The 27,171-nt window shown below is 41.9% G+C and overlaps 1 protein-coding gene across 11 annotated transcripts in view; it reads left to right on the top strand.

Annotated features, from left to right (window-relative positions):
• Positions 1 to 27,171, top strand: part of OBSCN (obscurin, cytoskeletal calmodulin and titin-interacting RhoGEF) — a 745,212-nt gene that overhangs the window by 65,322 nt on the left and 652,719 nt on the right. For all 11 annotated transcript variants that reach the window (XM_029588301.1, XM_029588307.1, XM_029588308.1 and 8 more), the window contains exons 5-8: positions 4,304 to 4,609; positions 5,661 to 5,927; positions 10,326 to 10,601; positions 12,790 to 13,059. In XM_029588301.1, the coding sequence (XP_029444161.1) occupies positions 4,304 to 4,609; positions 5,661 to 5,927; positions 10,326 to 10,601; positions 12,790 to 13,059 (1,119 nt within the window). The remainder of the gene's footprint in view (positions 1 to 4,303; positions 4,610 to 5,660; positions 5,928 to 10,325; positions 10,602 to 12,789; positions 13,060 to 27,171) is intronic.

Raw genomic sequence — 27,171 nt, 5'->3', positions numbered from 1 at the left:
TCTTGCTTTGCCATGTGTTGCTCGGCTCTGCTCCTTGTGAGTCATGCAGTGCCGGGATTAAGGTTCTATTCTTGTGAAAACAGAACGCTAGTACAGTACCTGCACCGCGCGGTTCACGGGAAACGGAGCTGAAAGAATAGCAGCGACAGTGACACCACAGCTGCCAGAGCAGGAGGCCTGTGTGAAAAAATGGAGGGAGCACAGTAAGGAGAGCAGAAGGAGATTGGAGGCTGGGGGGTTGGGGGGGGGGGGACGTGGTTAGGACAGTAGAGAAGGAGGTCAGTGATTGGGGATGCGAGATGGAGTGTGAGGAAAGGAGGAGGCATGGGGGGGGGGGGAGGGAAGATGCTCAGTAGGATAGGGAGGCAAGCAGTTCGGAGGAAGAGTGATTGGAAAGGTGGGATGAGAGAGGATAGCACCAGACGGTGGGGAAAGGAGGATGAGGCTAGTGACTAGGGAGAGAGGGAGAGAGCAGCAGTGGCAAAAGGGTAGAGAGTATGAAGAGAGATGTTGAAAGAGAGGGGTACAAAGTATTTCAGGCTGTGTTTTAACCTCTCTGCTCAAAGTAAGTAGCCCAACAGAAAGAATGCACACACCCCTTAATGATAAGTTCCAAAAAACAGCTTAGTATTTATTTGAGAAAACTAAACATCTATGCAAAACATCTATGCCTACTTTCTTCAGAAGCTGGAGCACAGATGCTGGGCAGATCAGAAGTGAAATCTGAAAGCGCCAAATAGAGAGAGAGAGAGAGAGAAAAAAGTGTGTTGTATGACGTCTACTCAACCCCGTTGACCAATCACAAGCAGGAAGTGCTCAACAGAGAAAGAGGGGAAAACATTTTAACACGATCTCATTTAACATAATTGTGCATTAGTTCAGTTAACACAAACATGCATAGGAAACCTCCCTGCTATTTACACTTTTAGGTGTTAATGTCCCCAAGGAGCCATCCATAAATGATGTCACACTATTTTGGTATGAAATTAACCCTCATCCCCCCCCTCGTCGCTCTTCGTCCCAAATCTCCAAAACCTCTTTCAATTAAAACATCACAAATTTAGAACACCCCCTTATATTAAGCTGCAATACTAAACTGCAAACAATTATCAGTCCGTGTTTTGCTAGCGCAAATTAACATTAGTATTGTACACAGTTTAGGCATTCATCATGCACTGCAGTCAGCATGTATTATAATTAAAGCTGTTCAATGTTGCAAAGTCAAATAACTAAGATGCTGACATTTTTTGTTGCAAGAACTATTCATGCTGCCATGGTGACGAAAAATGATCTGCTATTGTACAAACAGGGACACTGCTTCAGAAACATTGTTTTCTGGAACAGATAGTCCGCATAGAGCTAGATCGTCTTCATCTTGCCACTCCATACTTTCTGCATGGGCAATGATCACCATCAGCTCACGCTGTGGATGGGCAGTCACTCTCAGTGGTCTAACAACTTTGGTTGGAACTGCCTGATGTTTGTGCATTGCTGGGTGGCTTCGCAGCATCACCACAGAAGCAAAATATCAATGACATGTCCTGCATATCCTGTCAGTCAATTCTGGCTGGACTGATGGGCAGTACAGGTCATATGGAATACAACGGAATGTTGTAGCTGAATGATGAAGAATATTGGGGTTCCATGTGTCTTTTTTGGGCTACAGTAGGGGTGACTAAACTTTTTGAGCTGCGGTCCCCCTTCTATTCGTGCAATTGGTTGGGGCCCCCCAAAATTGGTGTGGCGGGGGGGGGGAGCGGGGGAAGGTGCACAAATGCATTGGACCCCGGACACCGGAGACTCTCACCACGCCTCTGCTGCTTGGAAGAGAAGTCCATTAACTGCTATTAATCAAATTTACTTAGGGAATAGCCACTGCTATTAATTGCATCAGTGCATCAGTAGCATGGGATCTTCTAGGTGTTTGGGTAATTGCCAGGTTCTTTTGGCCTGGTTTGGCCTCTGTTGGAAACAGGATGCTGGGCTTGATGGACCCTTGGTCTGACCCAGCATGGCAGTTTCTTATGTTCTTAAAGGAATCTTATGACTTTGACTTTGTGATGTCATAATATGTTCAAGCCCCCTCCCCCACCCCCTCATTATTAAAGTGGTAAGCCCCTCTCTCCTGTCGGCATATGACTTCATTTATGGACGGCCCCCAACCCAAAAAGGAGGCAGCAGCAGCTTGGGGCTGAGAGACTGTGGAAGAAGTGGGAGGGAAGAAAGGAAGAGGGATGACGGAATGGAGGAAAATAGAAGGGGGTGAGCGAAGAAAAGTAAGGAGAGAAAGATAGACAAGAGGAGAGGAGTCAGAACAAAATGAGGAATATTTAGAAGGGAACAGAAAGAAAATGGGGATGAGGGAGATAGAAGAAAAGATGTGGGGAAAAATAAGATCTGAGAACTACAACAAAAGAGGGAGAAAACTTAAATGGAGAACGGAAGAAAACAATGCACGCAGCAAAGGTTATAAAACTTATTTAAGGAAGAATTTGAAAGTAGGATTTTCAATAAAAATGCATATCTGCATGTATTAAGTAATATAAAGTCATATGCAAAAATGCTCAGTGCATGGCCTCAGAATTAAAAAAAAATGCTGCAAAAATTTCTAACCCTTGTCACATAATTTATCCCTGAGCTGCTGCAGAAAAGTGGGTGGCCTTGCCCTAAACCCATTATAATATATTGTTTAGAAATTTGTGTCCTGCATTTTGGCCCATCAGTGCAGTTTCCTGACCGATGTGGCAGTATACATTTTTGTCTCCCCTGAAGGTCAGACCATACCGTCTCATACGATGAGCATCCCATTTAAGATCTTTAACTCCATCTTTAGGTAGCAGTATTTCTTCTGCAACTGTTTTGTTGTTTGGTAAAAATCTTTCTTTTGTATAGTTTAGGGCTCAATGTGCATTAAAGGGACTTTTCTTTCCTTGCCTGTGGTGCTCCAGCCCTGTGATGAGTTCCAGCAAGAAGCCTATGCTATGTATCAGCCTCCTGATGGGCAGGGCTGGATTAATTGTTTAGTGGGCCTTAGGCAAACATACATTCATGGCCCTATCCCCATTCACTACTTCTTCAATTCCATGCCATGTACACCGCCATTGACTCCCTCCTCCACCTGCACATATTTAAGCTGAAAGAGCCTGGGGAAAGAAGCAGAGTCTGGTTCTGGTTCTGGTGACAGCTGTTCCAATAGGCAGTCTCCCTCCCAGTAGATGGACAGGCAACGATGACCTGCAGAGGACTAAGCAATGTCATATCCTCTTTGGCAATCCTCTGGTAGGGCCAGCATTAGTTCAGAGTGCAAGCTGCAGGAAGCATTCAGGGCTAGGAAGCAGCCACAGTAGCAGGCCTCTAAATTCTCTCTTTCTTTCTGAAATAAGTTGATATAAAACCTATGAGTCTGTCTGGATTCTGCCATTTAATTAGCAGCAACAGGTTGCAAGTAAGTACCTGGATAAAGCCATTGAACACACAGCACACACAGGCACCACAGTGGCCCTGATCTGTCTAGGCTTCCACATGGGAAGTGGAATCTGTGAGCATGCATTGCCTGCATCCACGCAATCTGCTGTCACCCCACCCTGCCAGATTCAAGGCTGGCTCCTGTATCTTCCCCCAAGCTGCTTCAGAAGGGATGAATGTGTGGGTGGTCATCCAGTGGGGTAATCAGTGAATTAGTAGAGGTTTTGCAGGGGTAGGGGAAAACTGTGGTGGGAGATGAGGTGGGCATGCAAGGAGAGATGAAATGGAGTTGCACAGTACGGGGAGGGGCTGGATCCAGAGGGAGCAAGGCAGATCACTGGCAATTATATTGCTGGTTTTAAGTTTGGCCAACTGCCAAAGCTGGCAGTTGAAAACTCTACCCTGGCTCCAAGTCTCCCTCTTCTAGAAGGAGTTTTTCCCTCTTATGTTGGATTCTCCTCACAGTTGTCAGAGACTTAGCAGGTCTTGAAGGCACCCTCTTGACTTTGGGCTCTGTGCATGAGCCTAATTTGAACTATGTGTTAATCTGGCTCTTTTGCTAGACCAAACTGGAGGGAGGAAGAAGTGGGAAGAAGGGGTGATGATGGCGCATGGTATTCAAAAAATGGTCCAAAATACAAAAAAAATGTAAAAATGTTTTGTTTCTGCCTAGTGATGTATTTTGTTATATTTGAGCTCCATAAAAGTTTAGGGAAGCATTTTTTTTACCTTACATTTTGAATTGGCTAGGTTGAGAGACTTTAAAGCTTGTACTCATGTGTAGCAATAGACAGATTAGAAAATGTCTTTTGTTTGCTTTTTTTTTTATACAATGCAGCGTTAAGACGACCCCCTTCCCATCCCCCAGTCAACCCTGTGGTGAAAGATAAGACAGAAACATCGGTTACGCTATCCTGGTCACCTCCACTAATGGAACGCCCCATCCATATTGATGGTTATATTGTGGAGTATAAGAAACTGATGGATGTTAGCTGGATGAGGTGCCATGAATCTGGAAATGTGCCTGTCCCAGAGCTCGCAGTGAATAACGTATCAGAAGAGGGAGACTACCAGTTTCGAGTCAGTGCGGTCAACAGCTTCGGACAGAGTCCTCACTTGGACTTCCCGGGGACCTTACACCTTGGTGAGTTAAGCCATGAGAATTTACAGTTCTTCTACCATAACTGGTGGGGGTGACTATGCACTGAAAACTCAGAGTCGCAAGAAACGGTAGGTCACTATTTATTTATTTTTTGCATTTAAGTATGGCTGAATGTTTATATACGGTGAAACTTCTTTTAAAGCTAGCAGCAGATTGGCTTGGATCAGCGAGCGAGTGGGCGCACAGTATGTCAAGGTGTGGGAGACCCAGTTATGCACCAAGACAGGGTTATTCTTCACATGTCTGGGAAGAAGGATGGAAAGACACATCTTACGACTTCTGGACAGGTCACATCACTCTCTGTTGCCTCATTTTTAAACTTAGGGGTGAATTTACTAAAGGTTTTCTCCCATTCTGTGTCTATGGGAAAACTGCTTAGTAAATGACCCTCCTAGATTGTAAGCCCTCTGGGGACAGGGAAGTACCTACAGTGCCTGAATGTAATCCGCTTTGAAGTGTCTGAAAGGCAGAATATAAATGAAATGAATAAATAAACAAATAACAGACATGGCTATAATAGAAAGTGCACACTTTCTGTTCCAGATAAAAATATGGGCAACACATTTGATCAAGAAGGTAAGGTAAGAGAGAGACGAGTATAGCCAGGAAATAAGCAAAATTTTGGGAGACATAGAAATGCTGCTTTAAAAGAAAGCTGAAATCATTGTGTATAGTGCCACATTTAATAAAATAAAAGTGTTACTTTTAAATTATTTTTAATATTTTAAACTGCTACCTTGCAATTTATGTCAGCGGCCATATTTGGAAGAGTGCTGTAAATGATATCACATGCACTGAATCTAATTGATCTTTAAAGACTATGATGCTGATCAAACGCATAACACTAATGAATGAGAAACCATGCCATGTGATATCATTTGTAGTAATTCTGAACTTGGCGGTTCCTAGGGGATCAAGGAAAATACTGCGGAGCAGCTTAATTACTTTCAGGAAAGACAACTTAAAAGTAAAAATCTGAATTGTTGTGGCTGTCACTTGTCACTTGTGATCCTTTATTCTTGTCCCTCTTTAGAACCAAAAGCTGATGTGAAAACACCGTTGAAAGCGGTGGAAGTGTCACTGGGAGGAGAAGCCATATTTTCCATTGACCTCACAGCTGCTTCTTCTGGCAAATGGCTCCTGAATGGTAGGGTCATACAGAGCAGTGAGAGCTACATCATAACGAGAACGAAGAACACCCACATCCTCATCATCAAGAACGTTTCACAAAGGGATGATGACACAGAGGTGAAATTTGTATCCAATAATATTGAAAGCAGCACCAGACTCAGGGTAAAAGGTACTAATTTTCAAACTATATGAATTTTCTCTAAAGTACCATTATATCACCTAAGGAAATCTCACTCCATCAATACACTACATACTATTGAATTCTCTTTGTTCAAGTCTGCCAATTAGGCCATAAAACATTGGCAACCTTTAAAAATTTCTATCTTGCACTGTAAGATTTTGTAGAATCAACCCTTCCAAACTCTTTACATGGTTTTTTTCTGTGTTGTGTAGCCAGTGCCCTGTTTTGGTGCTTTATTCTAGACTAGGGGTGCTATGGGTTCAGGTTCAAGTTCAGAAGGGGAGGAAGATTTCTCTTCCGGGGCCCTGAGTGCTATCCACCATGATCTCCAGGACCACTTCACACTCTATATTGACAATTTCCATAAGGTGCCAGATAGTGAGAAATAGAAGCAGAGAAGCCAAAACCAGCACAACAGGGAGAAACTAAGAATCACAAAAGGGTTCATCCATCCCAGTAGGTCCATACTTGGGTCAAACTCAATTAAAATACTAGAGTTTGTGATTGGTGTTCAAATAAAAAATTGTCTTTACTATAACTTAAAGAAGAGAATCCAGGTCAAGAAGACAAAAAAATAAGAATTAACATATATCCAGTGATTTATAAAAAAACAAATGGTTTCTCTGTTCATCCTTATTCTGCTCACTCCCCTTCCTGCTCTTGCACCTTCATCCCGATTTGAAAATATCCTCACCAGTGAGAGTGGGATAAAAGTGTAGTTTCAGTTCAGGCATGACCTGGTCTGGAAAATTCCCTAAGCAAAATATCCACAAGACAGTTCCAACAAGTCAAAATCTTCAACTGTCAGTCAACTATCAAAAATACAAGTCTCTTGAGTTAGTGGCTCAAACATCTACATTCTTCTCTTTACCCAATCTATTATCTGTTCAAATGGGCCAAAAGATATCTCTGATTCCAGTCCTTTGGGATACCAGGGGTATGCCCTTCCCTCAATCACTGACCAGTGAAAATCCAAAAATCTTCTAAAAAATCTCTTTCTCTGCTTGAATTGCTTTTTGTGAGATCCAAGGAGAATCTCCAGTTCGCCAAACACCCTGCTTTGAGATCCTGGGGAAATCTCTTGCTTTTCAATCGTCTCTCCTCTGAAACCCTGGGAAAGGTTTCAGCTCCTCACTTTTCCTCTGTCGCCTTCCCACTAACTGTCTGGAGCACTGGGCATGCTCCAATAGACTTTATACCCCAACAAGCCTATCCCCCCAAAAGGTGGGGTTACAGCAGTGGGAGGAATCAAAAATTATCAAAACCCCTCCTACTGCTCCTAGATAGAAAAATCACATAGGGATAATGTTAGTGACTGGGGTAATCCCATCACAGTTGTAAAATCTAAACTTCTAAAATTAAATGACTGAAAGAAACACAAATTTTGCAGTCAAACTAAGGGCCTAATTTACTAACTGTTTTTTTTTTTTGCCACAAACATAGAATGGGAAATCATGCTCTAAATTTGGACAAAATTTCTCCAAGGGAAATAGATCCAGGGCTATACAAACCAGTATTGTCCACCACATCCAGACAGTACTATATGGTGCTGACTCATGAAGAACATGGAGGTCTCTGAGATTCCTTACGTGGGCTCTACTGCTGTGAGTGGGAGCACTGGGACACTCGTGATACGTTGCCTCTGTTTGTGTACTTACCTGGGGATGCCTATTCAGGTCATATACATAAGTGCATACCTCTGTTACTAGAGTCAATCTACTACTAATCCAGAGGAACTCGGCAACATTTAAATGCCAAACAAATGTTATATATATAATTTTATTTAACAATCATATCAACAATACAATTTATACAGGTACCACTATGTACTACGAAAGATACCCACATTAAAATACTCACATCATCCATCCATACATACCAAACATACTACCATATCCCACACCCCAATATCACATTAAAATACATCATGTAAACTAACAATGCTTGTAACCCATGCTGTACTTATACTATATCACACAATATTATATTCACATTTGATTTTCAAACTGTTAGGACAGATACAAAGTATCTACAGATTTTTTTAAGCAAACAATTTTGTAATACTTTATATTGTAATGAATAATATAATACCCAATGGGATACCCGTTTCGCCCCTCCCCTGGGGCTTCTTCAGGGAAAGATGCTATCTGGCTTAAATAACAAGCATGTATTGATGTCTTCGAAGCACAGGTTCATCAATGTTCATACGTCAATTTTGCATCCTTGTGTTGCATGATGTTTATTGTGTGAATATCAATCGACATAGCATTGGACTCTATAACTAGATGTACTTAACACCAGAAACACTGCTTCCACATTAGTTGCCGACTTACCTGGGGATGTACATAGGAGGTACATGCTATTTGGGGACTTAGATTCCAAAAATAAGTTCTCCTTTCCCCAGTTCTTCCATTCTAGACCTATGGAATATATGTATGTAGCAGGTTATTCATGCGGATCTTCTCACAGTTCCCATTGATGCTGCTGCCATCAATGGGAACTGTGGGTGCTCCTTCTATTGCCAGTTCCCATTGATGGCAGCAGCGGTGGTGGTGGTGGGTGATAGGGAAGATCAGGGATTGGAGGGAGGACGGGGGGAAGGGAGTGAAGCTGACCCCAAAGTGGCACCATGAAATTGAAAGGTGACAAGGAGCACTGTGTGGAGAGAGATGAAGAAATGGTGAAAATATTAAACAAATACTTCAGTTCGATGTTCATTAAAGAAGACCCTGGAGAAGGACCGTTGCTGATTGACAAGACCCTAGATGGAGACGGGGTAGATGAAACTTCATTTGCAAAAGAGAATGAATAGTAAGAGCTAGGAAAACTGAAAGTGGACAAGGAAATGGGGCCAGGATACTGAGGGAGCTCAGAGATGTGCTGGCAGGTCTGCTTCATGACCTGTTCAGTAGATCCCTGGAAACGGGAGTGGTGCCAAATGTACAGAACAGCAACAATTGTGTTGGTGGTTTTTAATGACTGTGGACACTGGACACATTGGCTACTGCATAGGTTAGGGATGGTAATGAATTCTGGGCTGGCTGCTATCAACAGGAGCTGCATTTGAGCCAAAGACACAGAGATGCCTGGGCTCCATATCCCACTGCTAGTACACTGAGCCCTCCATTCCCCCTGTTGTGAAGCCGGAGGCTGCAGGCTGAGTGATACAAGCAGCTAAACACCCGTCCCCACCTCCCTTCCACACCACCAATACAAAGTGGTAAAATGACAGGGCACCCAAGTTGTTTAAGCAATGCTTTTACATAATTTAATGCCAGTAAACTAGTTTTCAAAATTCACTGTTCACTTGCTGTCAAGTACACACTGAAGAAAAAAATGCTTTCTGTGTAACCAAAGTGGTCAAATTAAGCTAGAAAAGTCCATTAACTGATCTCTGTAGAGGATGTGTCCTAAAAATCTGGAGTGTGGGACTATGATCCTCGTCCGCAGCGAACATAAGATGTGCAGTTCTGGGTCAGACATCCTGTGTGATTCACCGCCTGCAGAGACTGTAGCACTTTTCTCTTGCTACTGGCATGAAGGTGACCTTGCACATGTAGCCAGTTTAGCTGGATTTATGGTACTCATTGAAATGCTAGGCCCACGTGGCTAGGGGGAGACAAAATAATGCAGGGAAACAAGTTACAGGAAAATCAATTTAAACTTTGAAGCATCTTTTGGTAGTTTGGTGGGCACTGCAGAGATTGCTTTTTTTTCTTGTGCTTAACATTCAACCATAAAATGATCCGGAGTCCATATTAAATCACTGGGGACAAGAGAATCCTCTAAAATGCTTTTCTTTGACTGAAAGTTTATGTGTATCAGAGAGAGAGAGAGAGGGAGAGAATAGTTTCCCATTTGGTGGGTATTAGAAACATGAGAAGGATGTAAAAATTGGCCAAAACTCGAGGATGCATAATATTTCCTTTGTACACAGTACAGCTATTTATGATATAATTGTGAAGTTTGGCATTCCTTCAATAATTAGATAGAAGAACAGATGCTAAGAGTTCATTAAAAGAGGTGTGACCAGGAGGTATGCACAGACCTAGGAATGGAAGGAGGAAAGAGGAGAGTGGCAGCCCCTGCCGACCTGAGGGTGGGCTTTAGAAGAGTGCTTCTCCAGCCCTGGGTCTTGCAAGGGTCATGGGCACTGCCTGAAGATTCTGTCTGGGGAAGGGTACAATCAGTAGAGACTGCGGAGGGAAAAGAATAGAAAAAAAAAAAAGACAAAAAAAGCAGATATTCATTGTATCATGAAATTTACCATTCAATAACACAACCTTAGGATTCTGCCTAAAGATAAGACTCCTAGCTTAGTGTAGTCTGTTGACCCTGGTGGCCTGTGAAAAGTGCATCTATAACTTGATGTCTGACCTTTACCAGCTGTTCCAGTACGATTCACCAACAAAAGTGGGGATGTCGAGAAGATTTCAGCTCGTCTGCATGAAGAGGCACAGCTCTTGGCTGAAATTTCCGATCAAGCCGTGGCTGTAAGGTGGATCAAGGATGGCAAGGAACTGAAAGCCAGTCAAAAATATGAGTTTCAGTCAATGGAGAGGAAGCGGATCTTAAAGGTCCGTGAGGTTACGTCCGAAGACAGCGGCATTTATGAATGTATCTGTGAAGGGGATAAAATAGTGTACCAACTTTCAGTGAAAGGTAGGTCTTTCTGCTGGAGCTTCCTTCGGAAAGAATACAATGTCTGTCTCCTACTGCTTTGACTTGGGTTTTAATAGTATGTTTACATCTTGGTGGGATGCAAAATCTTTTATCAGACCAGCATAAGTATATTAAAAAGATGATGAGGTATGTGGATTTTGGAACTACACTTGTCTCTTCTTCAGATGTTTCTTCCAATATTGCTACTAGAACTTTGCAGTAATAGCCAACTTAAACCTTAGGTACAAAGACACCAACCAAGTAGTTGAGTAGGATGAGATCTTGAAAGCTTTCTCCCTCCTTTTCTCACTCTCATCCAGTTATCTATCCCTTCCCCCCCCCCCCAGCCCTATCTCCACCTTATCTATAACACTTCCCAGCCTTATTACTCTCTGTCTCTCTCATGCTCCCTCTGACCTTCTTCTTTCCTCTTTCTTCTGTGCCCCATTCGTCATTCTTTCTCCTTTGCCTTGTACCCACTCTTTCCTTCCATCCCCTTCATGGTCCCCCAGCACCTCTCCCCTTCATTTCCCATGGCTGCCACCTGATCCTCCTCTCCTTCCCTCTCCTGACTCCCTGCTCTTATCTGTGGTTCCCTTCTGACCCTTGCCCTCCCCTCCTCATGCCCCTTTCTCATTCTCCCCTCCCTCCCTTATTGCTCCTCTCTGTCCTTTCCTTTTTCCTCATGTCCATCTCTAACCTTCTCCCCTCCCTCCTTTATGGCCCCCTCTGCCTCTCTCCCCTTCTTCCCCCATGGCTCCTGTCTGCCTTTCCCAGCCTCCCATATCACTCTTTAGACTCCCCCATGGCTTCTCCCTTCCTTCTCCTGAGAGTCCCTTAGGTCCCTCGCTCTTTCCTCTTCATACCCCATTTTTCTCTTTCCCCTCCCTTCCTCTCCTCATGCCCCCTATGCCCCTTTCTCTCTCGGGCCCCATTTCCCTCTCTTCACTCCTTCCCCTGTGGCTCCCCTCTGTCCCTCTTTCCTCAAATCCACTCTCTTCCTGCCCTTCCTTCTGCATGGCACCCCTCAGTTCCTCTCCTCTCCCTCCACAGTCGCCAGGTTTTGGTTTTTTTTAGCAGCAACTGTCTCAATACAATGCATCAGTTCTCCTAGAAAGCCTTTGAGGTTGCTACAGTTAGGGAGCCAGGTTAAGGGGGTGTTTGAGCAGAAAGGAGAGACTAGAGGAACAGCTATCTTTTGTTAACACTTCCTTCTCCAATGACCATGGCTGGCAGAGGGAAGAGAAGGAGAGTCCATGAATTCACATTAAAACCTTTTCACTCTCCCTTTCCAGAAGACACCTAATTTCACTTCCTAAACTCTGGGACCAAAGCTGAAAGCTAGCATCTAAGGTTGTCTCAGAGGTGTAGAAACAAAGCAAGTCAAACCATTTAACAAATATAAAGCTTAAAATACAAACATAAACAAAATCATGGTGAAAAGCAATACCTGGTGTGGTTGCTTATGCACATGACAGGTGTTCATACAAAACAATTCAAAACTCGGTTTCATAGAATTTGTGTGGTTCTCAGGATCTGTTTTGCTGTAATAGGAGCTACTTTTTGCTGCTCACCCAGAAGCTTCCCCTCTGTGCAGAGGCATAATTTGCACACCTGATATTGCCAGCCCTGGTGATGAAACATATCTAGACCTTTAAGTTATAGAAATGTCTCCATATTTTGATTGGTTATGCAAGTGGCTGACAGAATTTATCGCTACTGAAGATGGTACTCTGTCTTCCCCCTTTTAGATCTATTTGTCTATTCTTTAAAAAAAAAAAAAAAATTAATCACGTGCAAGTACTTTTGTGTGAAATGGTACAATTCTAATATTTTTGATGTGAAGGGAACTCTGCTAGACTGAATGCATAAGAGATCTCTGTACATATGAAAGACTATTGCATATCGCTTGATGAACCTTGATGAAAATACAGATGAAAGTGTTTATATTTTAAGAAAAATCTGGTCAGAACTGGCTTAGAAAATCATGTACAATGTGTTTTGGTATCTGTCAAGAGCAAAAACGATATTAGGGATTTTGGAGGACAAAATGGCAATCCAATATGCTGTCAGAGGTGAATGGAAAGCAATGTCCCTATCCTTGTTTTGCCTTGAGTACTTTTAGTACTGGACTGGCAGCAGCAAAAGACTTTGCTAATAAGTACTTGTATGTGTGTTTTTTTGGCAGTTCCTCATTTCATAAACAAAGAAAAAACTGGTGGCACAGTGAACGCGGTGTGTGGCGAGCAGGTGGAATTTGTATGTGAGACCTCTGAAGCCAATGTCAAAGTACAGTGGTATAAAGATGGCAAAGAGATCCGACTCTCAAAGAAATTCATCCTGCAAGATAAGGGAAAAGTGCACAAGCTCCTAGTGTCTGCTATAAAGAAAGAAGATGAGGGAACGTATACGTGTAAGGTTGGAGAAGACACTGTGGCTTTCAAGTTAAAAGCTTCAGGTAAAGTTAATAAACTTAACCTTAGACGCGTGGGTGAGGGATACATTGGTTTATTACATTAAGAGATAGAGTTTAAAATCTTTAATGTGTGAAACGTGAGATTGTTTCAGTACAGTAAATTTGCTGAGAAACTTCTTGTCATATGGCACAAAGATTTAGCAGGACAAGATCTCAATGAGATGGAGTCTGAATTGCAAAGTGAGACTGAGTAACTTCAGCCATCAGAGATATGTTGTTGTGTAACCCCTGGGCAGCTAGTGCCAGATAAATGTCCCAGGGGCCTACATCTTAAACATAGTAGTTGATGTTAAACCTTCCCATATGGTTACTTACCAGTTACCATCCTGAGCCAGGGGGAAGACAGATCTTCTAGGCCCTGTGCATTGTTTATGTCCCCAAATCTCTTCTTATACTCTTGCAAGCAGCATGGATGATCACCCAGCAACCAACAGCAGCGATGACTGTTTAGATCATATTAACATCCAAAAGTACACTAAATGCCTTGATGATCTCCAACACTTCATTTACTGAACCGTGTAATAAATGGAATGATCTTTACAGTTGAATGGTTCTTTGTAATGATTTACTTATATATTTATTTATTAATTTACTTATTTATTTGTTTATTTGTTTATTTATTTATTTTAGCATTTTTATATACCAACATTCGTATGCACATCCTATCGGTTTACATAAAACATAAACAGTGTTGCCGTGACGACAGGCGTAGCCTTTACAGAGAACGAAAACTGTAGCAAGAGGCTAAACATAGGATAATACGATATAATATAGTATAAAACAACACTCTGCATTCATTCAGTCATATAGCATCTTTCATATTAACATCTTTTCAATCTTTAGGAAGTTTACGCCAATTTTCAAGTCCTCACATTTTTTATACTTCCCCCCCCCCCCCCCCCAATGGTTTAGGGCAAATTTAAGCTTCCCTCCAAAGTAGTTGAAATTTTGGGATAGGCAGTTTAATGCAGATGCTTCCAAAAATACACAGTCACATATCTCATACTTCTCTAGTAGTTTTCTGACAACTCCTCTTTCTCCTCACAATGCCTCTTCTCCCGATATCCCCTCTAGACGGCTATGAACCCTGGCGGGGTCCAAGATGACTCCTCTTCTCTCCTTTCTCCTCTCTCCCAGTTTTGGACAACAACATGTCATCCCTCCTTCGAGGATACAGATGATCCCAGGTTCCTTCTAAAGGAAGAAAACCTCTCCTTTAAAAGTCAGTGCAATCAAAATGGTAAAAAGGAACTGAGCCCCCGTCTAAGTAAGGAAAAGAAACAAAATCATTATCAGTCTGTTGGAACCCAAAATAGAAACGGTAGAAGAAACTCCCATATCTAAAAGAAAGTAAACGTTTCCATGGAGGCCTAAGCTTTTTACAAATAAATAAATACACAGAGGATAGCCTTTGATGCTCTTTTTTTTCTCGATTTCTGCAAGAGAATCCTTGCTAATCTCCTTGGCCCTTCATTACATCCTCTCCATCCCCTTCAGAACTGAGCTACGCCCATTTCCATTCAGTTCCTCGTTATGCGCACAGGTCGCTCCTCTGCTCTGCTCCCTTCATTCGTTTCCAGTCATATATTGTGCACAGTTTAAACTCTTGGTTCTCAAGGTATACTTATATTCCCAGATTGGAGCCTCATTATTGGCACACCCTCATACTTTGCTGTGTTCCCCCATGTTCTCTCTGTTCTAAATCTCGTGTTCTCTGGCTGTGGGCTTGGCCTGTAGCGATTGCATTACATTACATTATCCCCTGCATTGAGCAAGCAACTTCTCATTTTCATGCCTTCTCTCTATTCCTGCCCTTCCTCTGGAGCCTTTAGTCCTTGGATGCTCAGGAGCCCATGTTTCTCTCTGTTACTTCAACTGAAAACTCACTTCTTCTGGAATGCTATGTCCCCATCTTGCTTTTAATTTAGCTTTTGTACCATTCATAGTAGATGCCGGCAGTGAAGGATCATTTGGCTCTCCCATTGTGCCCATTTGCCCCACCTACTTAATTTAGCTATGGTAGACAATCCAGTGGATTCCTACTAAGAGGATTACCCTATTTTACAAGGGGAGGGGGACGACAGACAGTATAGGGCTATTGTGGGGGTAGCTCCCCCATATGGGAGATTGAGATGGTGAGCTTCTAGCCTCTGTAAACCCCTGCCAGCATGTTAAGTTGTGGAATCTTTAATTGACCCTCATAGGAGCAGCATATTCTCTTTACTGCTCCTTTATGGTTTATTTTTATAGGGAAGGACCCTGGGGTCTCTAAGATTGAGATTTGGGTTAAATGAAGAAGGCAGGGTACGGTTCCCTATTTCTGCCAAAGCTGTTAGAAACCTTTCTTTTCTGAGAAGGAAGCTTTTCCACCCTTCCTGCCTCTTGTTTCGGTTTCCCCTTTTCCTTAAGAAGCTGTTTTGTTTTACCTGAGTGACCTAAGGCCCAAAAGCTCAACATTTTTGTAACATCTTGAGGAGGTGGTGTCTCTCAGAGAGAGAGAGACCCAAAGGATTTTCAGTGTCCACATTCATTCCCAGGGAGAAGGAGTAAGTGAAGGAAGGAGAAGACCAGTGGCACCACTCAAATGTATCCAAGATCAGCAAGGAAAGAGAGGAGCGGAAAGGCACCACCCAGGTACGAACTAAAAGGGGAAGGAGAATAAGGAGTAAATGCAATAAAGATATGAACACTGGGATTGAAAACTAACATAACTAAATTGGGTTAAATTTCTATCCACCAGCTAATGGGAGAAAGCTTAAAACTTACCTCAAAATGATTTGATTGGAGAAAGAACAAAATTATTAATGGAATTGGCTTTACACATGTAATAAATTTGCTGGAAGATCTCAAGTGTAAAAAGGACTCTGTAAATACCAAGAGCAGTAAAGAAGTTGCTTATCTACTTTTCCATTCCTAATCAGCAAAAGTTAAAGTTGGAAACCACATCAGCATCCAGTGTGATTACTGTTTACAGTTGACTTGAATGATTGATTAAGACTTAAACATCGCACAGGGCCCAGAAAAGTAATCTTCCCCTGTCAGGGAATTCTGGACACTAGGAGTAAATTAACTACAGGAAAGGACAGTAACATTTAAGATTGTGTTTGAGGTGTGGTCCTTGAGGCCCCCGCAAGGCGATACCAGCCCAGGAGTTACACTATTATAAAAATGTAAGTAAGACAAATAACTGCCACATTTGTGCTTTGCACATATCCGCATGTTGTCTGTATGGGGTTGCAAAAAGGAATCAGCACAGCAGATCTCAAATAATGGTGACAGAGGTTACGAAGTAGGAGGTTCTGAAAATGTTTAAATACTATATATCCTCAGGTGTGTAATAAGAGTCAGAATGAAAAAGGAGGATCACACTGATTTAGTTTAATTTAACTGCCAGCGAAATCTTTTGATTAGTGCTAATGCTGTAACAGGATTTGCTCTACCGGATTTTTGCCTGATCCTTATTTTTGTTCTTTGACCTGTCCGTTGAAACCATACTCATAGGTTCTTTGTGAGGACATAGCTGACTCCATTACCTCTATCATTTATATATCTTGATCGGTTGGTTATCTTCCACCATGTTTGAAAGGTGCTTCTGTTCAACTGACCTTGAAGAAGGTGTCCATGGACCCTTGTGACCCAGCCAGTTGTCACACCATATCATCATTAACGTTCCTAATAGAGATCATTGAAGGAGCAGCAATGTGGTACTAATCAACCAAGTATCTGAATGACCATATGTTGCTTGATCATTATCAGTTTAACTTTAGGAAGGCACACAATATGTAAATATTACATCTATCGGGCTTAGATGTTATCAGATGGGATTTTGATTGGAGCATAGCATAGTTACTGGTACTTTTGGATGTGTCAGCTGCTTTCAACACTCCAGAGCATCAGATTCTATTGGCATGGCTGGCAGGACTGGGCATCTCTGGAGTGGTGCTGGGTTGGTTCATCTCCTACCTTACTGACAGAAACAACATGTCTTCTACTTCATCTTGGTACAAGCTGTTAACAGATGTACCTCAGAGATCTGCTTTAGCAGTAGCTATATTTAACATTTATTTGTCACCTAGCTGTAAACTGCTGATCAGTTTAGAGTTGGATACAGAGTTTACTCTGAAGGCATCCAGTTTTTTTTATTCCTACCACCCTAAGCTGGGATGATATCTTAACTCAGGTGTTGTATTGCTCGTGTGAAATTGAAAACTGGTTGACCTTGAATTGTTTACCTATCAACATTAAGAACACCTGAGATTCCATCAATAATCCAACATAAAAATTTCACAATCCCAAAAGTTCATCAGTTAAAAAAACTTTAGAGTCATGTGATACTATTCTTTCGTGAGCTGGATAGGAGTGTGGTGAGATCATCATTTTAGAAGCTTTGAATGCTTCGTAAATTGAAGCCATTCTTGCAGCTGTCAAATTTCCATAAAGTATTGAAGGCATTTATTCTTACAGGGTTGGATTACTGCAATTCTGCATGTATTGAGCTCCCTGCCAATATGATCAAAGCAAGCACTCCAAATCATTCAGAATGCTGCAGCCAGAGCTTTCAATGGGATTGGGATTCATGAATATATATCACGTGCATTGCAAGCAATTCATTTGCTGACCATTATTTGGGAGATAAGATTTAAACTTGCCACATTTGTACATAAAGTGTTGAATAATGAGGCTCCCTTGTGCATAAGTACCACTCTGAGGGTGTATCATCTGCTCGTTCATTGCATACAAGCAGTCAGGTTTTCTTGGGGTTCTATCACCTTGTATGGTGCATTTGATTGAGCCCCTGAGTGGGTATTCTCAGTGGCTGGCCTGGTTTATTGGAGTTCACTTCCATTACCATATGCTCTGTTAAATGCTATAATTCTTTTAATAAGCATTTAAAAGTAAATCTATCTAGGCAGACTTATGGTCTACCAGAGGCAGATTTCCAAGGTAATTAGCAATAAGAAACTTAGGCCTGGATTTATCAAAATGCGGTAAGTATCGCATGCGATAGCAAAAGGGGTGTGGTTTATGCAAATATACAGTTTATCGCAATTTGCGCTAATTACCTTTGCGAAGAGCTAAGTTAGCGCAAATTGCAATAACATTTTTAGATTGTGCGATAGGTGCAGACCTGTTGTATTTCCTGCATTCAACAGAGAGAGAGAGAGAGAGAGACTCTCTACCTGGGTAACATCAAGCTAGGTGGAGAGAACATTGTACAAATCTCATCTTGGAGGCAGTTTCCTCAATCCGAATGACATCAAATCTTCACAAGAGACCACCGTTCTGTTCGTACGTTTCATGTTGAATGTCAAAGTGGCCCCTAACCCCCTACACTAATACCTAAATCTTACCTCGAGTGACTAGGTGGGCCTACCATAGGGTTACAAATACCTATCCAGGGGATGACATTATGGCCAGGTGCTCTCTCTCTCTCTCTCTCTCTCTCTCTCTCTCTCTCTCTCTCTCTCAAAATAGGCCTTACAGGAGCCATTGCAAAAGGCAGTACAACCTTACCACACAATTCAATAGCTCTTCGCAGACAGGCAAGCTAACTCCTCCTATTTTTCAAATTTGCATCGCACCATACGATATGGTGCTATCACATGCGTTAAACATGTTTTCGCATGCGATAAGCCCTTAACGCATGCAAGAATGCCTTACCGCATTTTGATAAATGACCCCCTTAGGGCCTTATTTTCTAAGGCTATCACTAGATATCGCTAGAAAGCTTAGCGCAGGCCTGCGCTAGCTACATCAGGGTGGAGTTGGCCCCAGAAGAGGAGGAGTCGGGGCATCACCGGGGCCGACTCCGCGAAGATGGCGCCGACAGCGAAAAGGTAAGGAGCCTTTTCACTGCCTATTTCGCGCTGAATAACTAACCTTTTATGGTGTAGTTATTCGACATGATACCGGCCGCGATCGCACCGTGGCAGTGCGATCACTGCCGGCTAGCGCAGGACTGCCCCCCGCTTTGCCCCCCCCGCCCCCCGTTAGTGCCGGGATTCACTAAGCCTTGCGGCATTAGTGAATCCAGGCCTTAGAGGCTATAAATTGGGTCCTATGAGTGATAAAAAGCCTATTTCCACCTAATCATTATGGTGGCAGTGAGCTAAGTGATCATTATTTGTTTATTTTTTATGAATGTTTTTAGGTAACCCGCCTCGAACAGCACACAGGCAACACATCTTTTAAATAAATATTTAGCCCTGGAGGATGAAGTAACACATTACTATTTTTGCACAGGTTTTTTGCATGCACACTTTTTTGTTTCTGTGAAGGGTTTTCACTTTCAGAATCGGAGGAATTGAAATTCTTGGGCAAAAGATGCACTCTTCCAAAACTGTGCTGGCAAACTGACTGGACGGTATTTTTGCATTTTTTATTCTGGCTTAAGCTTACCAGGCAATTTTCTAACAATCCACACTGGGACACAGTGCAAGGGTGCTTTTAACCCAGGGGCTTTGTACCAATTTTCCGAATGTAAATACGAGCACACTTTTGCTTTGAAACTTGCTGCGGGTACATAGCACGTGCTGACATTAGCATTTTCTTTTTGCACAGGTGCCTTTGATCATGGGAAATAACAGAGTTTGAAACCTTTGGGCCTGATTTTCAAAAGCATCTTTAAAAATGGCGCGGGCCATCCAGTGCTCCTACCATGTGACAGGGGCCGGCCAATGGCACGGATACCCTGTCACATGGTAAGGGCAAAGGGCAATCGGCGCCATTTTGATTAGTGGCAGCTGACGGCCTGGGAGCGGGAGATCGCTCCCGGGACCCCCACTGAACCACCAGGTACCTGTAAAATGTTTTTGAGGTGGTCGGGAGGGTGTGGGAAGCAAAGGGATTAGTTTTAAAGGGTCGGGGTGGGTTTTTTGTTTATCGGCTCGGGCGCAGCTGATAAACAAAACTGCGATCGGGCCCGATGAAAAAAACCCCACATGTGAATCGGAACCGGAATCTGAACTGATTCCGGTTCCGATTCACATCTCTAGAAATTGGACTTATTAACTGAAATTTAGTTAATCTGTCAATATATACTGATCAGAAAAGAAGAAAGGTCACAAAATTATTCAAGAACTAAATTTGTAACTTCGTATATTGAAACAACTAAAGCTGTAAAGAACTTTTCTCATCAACTACATAATTTAAAAGTTATGTTGGAAACCATCAAATGTTTCCAATGTGATTATTAGTGCTGTGTATAATGAACTTTACATTGGGATTTGGCTTGGAGCAATGCCTAGGGCATTGAAGATCATCCCCCCGCTTAGGGAATCCTGGATTGTTTGGTAAGATTTAACCTAATGGGAAGACTACATTTGAAGAGACCATGTTTGTGGTGTAGTTCTTAGGTCCTTATCTGGTAATATCAGCCCAGGGATGACAGAAACATATCCAGGGACCAAAGATGATGATGATGTGGCAGGACAAGATTCTTAAAGTGTTGCTGGAAAATGTATTGCAAATGCATGATGTTTTGATATAATCCAATGTTTTATGTTACCATTGTAATCCGCTGTAATATTACAGGAAATTATGTTTTTAAATAAATAATTGTAACCCCATCCCCAGGTGCGGACTGCACCTGGGGATGGGACCTAAAATGTTCACCGGCTAAAATGTTCACCGGCTCCTCAACGTCCCTCCTTCCCTCATGGATGGATCTTTTGTTTGTGGGGGGGAAGTTTTACATTCAGGGCCCAATGTGACAGGGTTGACTCTTGTTTGCGTTCCCAGGAGTGGTACACTTTTCTCCACACTGCAGATGCTGTAGGTGCTAGGAAAAAATACACATGAGACTTTGGGTTGAGTGTCCAAAATCTAAGCTTTTACCCATGGGTAATAAGATGAAATAACGGCACAATTCAACTTATTTCCTTTAGTTTCCAAAGGTGGCTGTTACAGATATTTGTCTTTCTATCTGTGCGAAAATCTCTTTACTCTGGCCCAGGGGCTTGAATTAATGAGGTTCCCAAGTGGGCAGGGATATCCTTGTTGGGATGGAAAGCTGGCCAGAATCTATCGCACAGTCTCTGCACAGTGTTCCCAATTATCTCTCTTCCCAGGGGCGAAGACTACAAGTGCGAGTCCTCTGATGTAACTCAACTTTGGTCTTAACAGTTTTCCTCAGTCCTTCTCAATCTCACTCGCGTTTCACAAATTCCAAGTTGGAAAGGGATTCCCTCTGTAACTTGAAGCTTTTGATATTTCTTTCTCGGGGTAGGAAGAAGGGGAAGCCAACCTCTTTCTCCCAGAATGTCTAACCCAAATGATCCTTTTATCCCCTAACTGATATTAACACTGGACTTGTTCCTTGCAGCGGGTCACTACTTCTAAGGGCAGGTCTTTTCTGTCTCTGGGCGCTGGGCCCAGGAGAGACCCAGGTGTCTCGCAAGACTCCTGTTGCAGGCTGCTTTTGTTAAACGTCAGGAGGCGGACCATCCCAGCACCCTCAAAGAGATGAGCTGCATTTGAATGGAACCACCCCTATTTTTTCTTACCCCATACTACTTTCTGAATATAGGAATACCCAGGACTTAAGGCTGACATAACGGATGGGTCTGTCACATAAATAAAATAAAATAAAATACAATGCAATCTAGATGCGTTATTTCCCTCTCCTGATCTAAGCACACCGCTGGGAATGCCGCCTCTTCATCCGGCTAGCAGCCAACATGCCATGGAACAATGTCCTGACTTGTGACCACCTCGAGGGAGGCAGGCCGATTAATGCTGGGAAAACTGTTTTTACGTACGGAAATTGCTTTGAAAATTGTCTTTCCCTATCTTGGTCTTAGAGCACGGCTTGTTCTAGGAAAAAATACTGATAACAATTTTCATTTTATGAGGATAACAGAGCATGCAAGTCCTTCGCCATTTATAAATGTTATTAAAATATTAGGAATTGTTTAAATTTATATTTCTCCATGCATAATTACAAAATATTGCCATTGTTAGCTTTTGATGACATCTTAGGCAGTACATGAGAGTATTTGCAATTAATAATGATCTGTGGATGGCGAAACTTCTTAGCCTTGGGGGTCTGAGGGAAAAAGAGTGCCAGATATCCAAAAGACCTAAGCGCCTAACGTAAAAAGTTAGAGGCTAATATTCACCATCATTTATCTGGATACATTTGGACTTATTTGGCTAAAGGCAACGTTTGACTATTTAGCTGGCTAAATAGTTATTGATCATCTAAGTGGTGGGTGGGACAAGAGTGTTCCAGGGCATGGCTACTTATTTAGCCAGATAAGTAACAATATTCAGACTTATCTGACTAATTTAGCTGGATAAGTTAAACCTGCTATTGAGCAGATCTAAAGTTAGCTGGATAAGCCTTTCCAGAAAGTTCAAACTTACTGTGACATATTCAGTCCTGTGGCCATGTTGCTGAATATCCTGGCCATGTTAACCTGATAAATTTTGAATATCTACCTCTTAAGTCCTTAGAGTTTTGAGATTGGCAATCTCTGAGCTCCTAAATTTAGAAATGCAAAAAGTGGACATGACCAGGGCAGGGAATGAAGTTAGGTGCTCAATGCTGATTTCCAGTGCTAACTTAGGTGCCTGAGGTTAAAGCTTCTAAAGTTAAATTTCGGTGTCTATATTCAAAGAAATGTTGTAGTCACCCTATACTCTTTGAGTAGAAGCATCTAATTTACAGGTGTTTATTCAAGCTCTTAGTACTGTTTGTGATTTCATGGTGCTTGGAAAAAATCTGACAGCCTCATCATCATTATTTTCCTAGTTTCCAGAGCTAGGACTAGCTGAGAATGTGAAACTCAATTCCTCCTGTGATTAAAGTGGGGATTATGGACTTTGGAAAAGTTTTACTGACATGGCAGGACGTGCATTCAGTGTCATTCTAAAAATATGGCATTTGCTATTATTAACTACTCTCAGATCAGTTATCTGATAGACACATACACACATATATATATCTATATAATTTTTCTGTGAGATATAAAGATATGTATTGGCTACGTACATCCTATCTGCATATGTATAGCATATGTAGTATATATGCTATGTATAGTATGTACATACAGAAAAACATAATTTTGTAGTGTTTCCCATCCATCTTCTGCTGGCAGTCAGGTTTTCAGGACATCCATAATAAATATTCATGAGATAAATTTGCATGCATTGGTTCTCCAATATATGCAAATCTATCTCATGAATATTCATTGTGGCAATCCTGAAATACCAGCTAGAAAGGTGTGTCTCCAGGGGAGGGTTGGGAAACATTGATTTATGGAAGCAATATGGGAGTAATAATCAAATTGGGCTCTTTGGTGCAATCTCCGCAGGTACTTTTTACCTCCAGGGTTTGCAGCAAAAATTAAAGCAAAAAGAACATGCTCAGTTTTCCTTTGATTATTGCTGCAGTAAATTAGATTACTGCCACAGAAATCTGCACATGCTTTTTCCGTGGGTACTTGTTCTGCGTAAAACAATGTGCTCAGTTTGAAAATGCAAAACTATGTGCATTTTTGGCCTTCCCCGATCTAACTCTGCGTCTAGGAAAGCCTCCACACTATGTAGGTAAAAACATGCGCGCTATGGAACATGCAGAATTTTATCTGAATTTATGACGGGCAGTTTTCAAAAAGCTCATTTCCATGGGCAAAATGCTGTGGAAATGCTTTGATAATTGCCCTCCCCATGTATAGCTGTGTTTGTGTAATCTAGATTGAAGGGTGCCAAAGTGTTCCTTGGTAAAGACATCAAGCCCTGAGTGATGATGTCACAGGGAGTAGGAGTGTGTAGTATTCCATGGCCCTTTCCAGTGGAAGGTGTTCTCAAGAAAGTGCAGTTTCACAAAAATTATCAGCACACTTTGGCTCATGGTCTTTTTTACCAGTCTTCTATCTTGGGGGGGGGAGTGACTGAGGTTCAAGATCGGAACATTGAGAACCTTCAGGAGGAGGAGGCTCTTTTCTTTCACCTCCTAACCTGAGAGGGTGGCTGGGTCCCATGTGCAGGGTTTCTGGGCCTTAGGGACTAGGAAGATTTTGTTGGTATCCAAGAAACATCTTGAGAGGGAAGAGACAGAAAGAGATAAGAACATAAGAACATAAGAAATTGCCATGCTGGGTCAGACCAAGGGTCCATCAAGCCCTGCATCCTGTTTCCAACAGAGGCCAAACTAGACCACAGGAACCTGGCAATTACCCAAACACTAAGAAGATCCCATACTTCTGATGCCAGTAATAGCAGAGACCATTCCCTAAGTCAACTTGATTAATAGAGGTTAATGGACTTCTCCTCCAAGAACATATCGAAACCTTTTTTGAACCCAGCTACACTAACTGCACTAGCCACATCCTCTGGCAACAAATTCCAGAGCTTAATTGTGCGTTGAGTGAAAAAGAATTTTCTTTGATTAGTTTTAAATGTGCTACTTGCTAACTTCATGGAGTGCCCCCTAGTCTTTCAATTATCCGAAAGAGTAAGTAACCGATTCACATTTACCCATTCTAGACCTCTCATGATTTTAAACACCTCTATCATATCCCCCCTCAGCCATCTCTTCTCAAAGCTGAACAGTCCTAACCTCTTTAGTCTTTCCTCATAGGGGAGCTGTTCCATTCCCTTTATCCCCTTTTGGTCGCCCTTCTCTGTACCTTCTCCATTGCAACTATATCTTTTTTGAGATGCAGCGACCAGAATTGTACACAGTATTCAAGATGCCGTCTCACCATTAGAGCAATAAAGAGGCATTATGACATTTTCCGTTTTATTAACCATTCCCTTCCTAATAATTCCTAATATTCTGTTTACTTTTTTGACTGCCGCACACTGAACTGACGATTTCAAAGTATTATCCACTATGATACCTAGAACTTTTTCCTAGGTGGTAGCTCCTAATATGGAACCTAACATCGTGTAACTACAGCAAGGGTTATTTTTCCCTATATGCAACACCTTGTACTTGTCCACATTACATTTCAACTGCCATTTGGATGCCCAATCTTCCAGTCTAGTAACATCCTCCTGCAATGTATCACAATCCGCTTGTGATTTAACTACTCTGAATAATTTTGTATCATCTGCAAATTTGAATACCTCACTCGTCGTATTTTTTTCCAGATCATTTACAAATATATTGAAAAGTAAGGGTCTCAATACAGATCCCTGAGGCACTCCACTGCCCACTCCCTTCCACTGAGAAAATTGTCCATTTAATCCTACTCTCTGTTTCCTGTCTTTTAGCCAGTTTGTAATCCACGAAAGGACATCGCCACCTATCCCATGACTCTTTACTTTTCCTAGAAGCCTCTCATGAGGAACTTTGTCAAACGCCTTATGAAAATCCAAATTTACCACATCTATCGGTTCACCTTTATCCACATGTTTATTAACTCCTTCAAAAAAGTGAAGCAGATTTGTGAGGCAAGACTTGCCTTATGTAAAACCATGCTGACTTTGTTCCATTAAACTATGTTTTTCTATATGTTCTGTGATTTTGATATTTAGAACACGTTCCACTATTTTTCCTGGCACTGAAGTCAGGCTCTCAGATCTATAGTTTCCCGGATCGCCCCTGGAGCCCTTTTTAAATATTGGGGTTACATTTGCTATCCTCCAGTCTTCAGGTACAATGGATGATTTTAATGATAGGTTACAAATTTTTACTAATAGGTCTGACATTTCATTTATGAGTTCCTTTAGAACTCTGGGGTGTATACCATCCGGGCCAGGTGATTTACTATTCTTCAGTTTGTCAAAAAGGTCTACCATATCGTCTAGGTTCACTGTGATTTGGTTCAGTCCATCTGAATCATTACCCATGAAAACCTTCTCTGATATGGGTATCTCCCCAACATCCTCTTCAGTAAACACTGATGCAAAGAAATTATTTAATCTTTCCACGATGGCCTTATCTTCTCTAAGTGCCCCTTTAACCCCTCGATCATCTAACGGTCCATCTGACTCTCTCACAGGCTTTCTGCTTCGGATATATTTAAAAAGTTTTTACTGTGAGGTTTTGCCTCTACGGCCAACTTCTTTTCAAATTCTCTGTTAGCCTGCCTTATTAATGTCTTACATTTAACTTGCCAACGCTTATGCATTATCCTATTTTCTTCTGTTGGATCCTTCTTCCAATTTTTGAATGAAGATCTTTTGGCTAAAATAGCTTCTTTCACCTCCTCTTTTATCTATGCCAGTAATCGTTTTGCCTTCTTTCCACCTTTCTTAATGTGTAGAATACGTCTGGACTGTGCTTCTAGGATGGTATTTTTTTAAGAATTACCACACCTCTTGCACACTTTTTACCTTTGTAGCTGCTCCTTTCAGTTTTTTTCTATTTTTCTCATTTTATCAAAATTTCCCTTTTGAAAGTTTAGCACGAGAGCCATGGATTTGCTTATTGTCCCCCTTCCAGTCATTAATTCAAATATTATCATATTATGATCACTATTGCCAAGCGGCCCCACCACCGTTACTCTCTCATCAAATCCTGTGCTCCAGTGAGAATTAGATCTAAAATTGCTCCCTCTCTTGTCGGTTCCTGAACCAATTGCTCCATAAAAATGTCATGTATTCCATCCAGGAACTTTATATCTCTAGCATGTACCGATGATACATTTACCCAGTCAATATTGGGGTAATTGAAGTCTCCCATTATTACCGCACTGCCAATTTGGTTAGCTTCCCTAATTTCTCTTAGCATTTCACTGTCAGTCTCACCATCTTGACCAGGTGGACGGTAGTATACTCCTATCACTATGGTCTTCCCAAACACACATGGGATTTCTACCCATAAGGATTCAATTGTGCATTTAGTCTCATGCAGGATGTTTATTCTGTTGGACTCTATGCCTTCCCGGACATAAAGCACCACACCGCCTCCCGGGTGCTCCTCTCTGTCATTGCGATATAATTTGTACCCCGGTATAACACTGTCCCAATTGTTGTCCTCCTTCCACCATGTCTCTGAGATGCCAATTAAGTGTATGTCATCATTCACTGCTATACATTCTAATTCTCCCATTTGTTTGTATTTTCATTCTGCTTTTTAATTGATAGGGATAAGTTAGAATTTTTTAGCTCAGGTGAGTTTTTAGTTACAGGCACTTGGAC

Source organism: Rhinatrema bivittatum, chromosome 2 (assembly GCF_901001135.1).
Source record: "Rhinatrema bivittatum chromosome 2, aRhiBiv1.1, whole genome shotgun sequence".
NCBI lineage: Eukaryota > Metazoa > Chordata > Amphibia > Gymnophiona > Rhinatrematidae > Rhinatrema > Rhinatrema bivittatum.
This window is presented reverse-complemented; position numbering and strand designations above follow the sequence as displayed.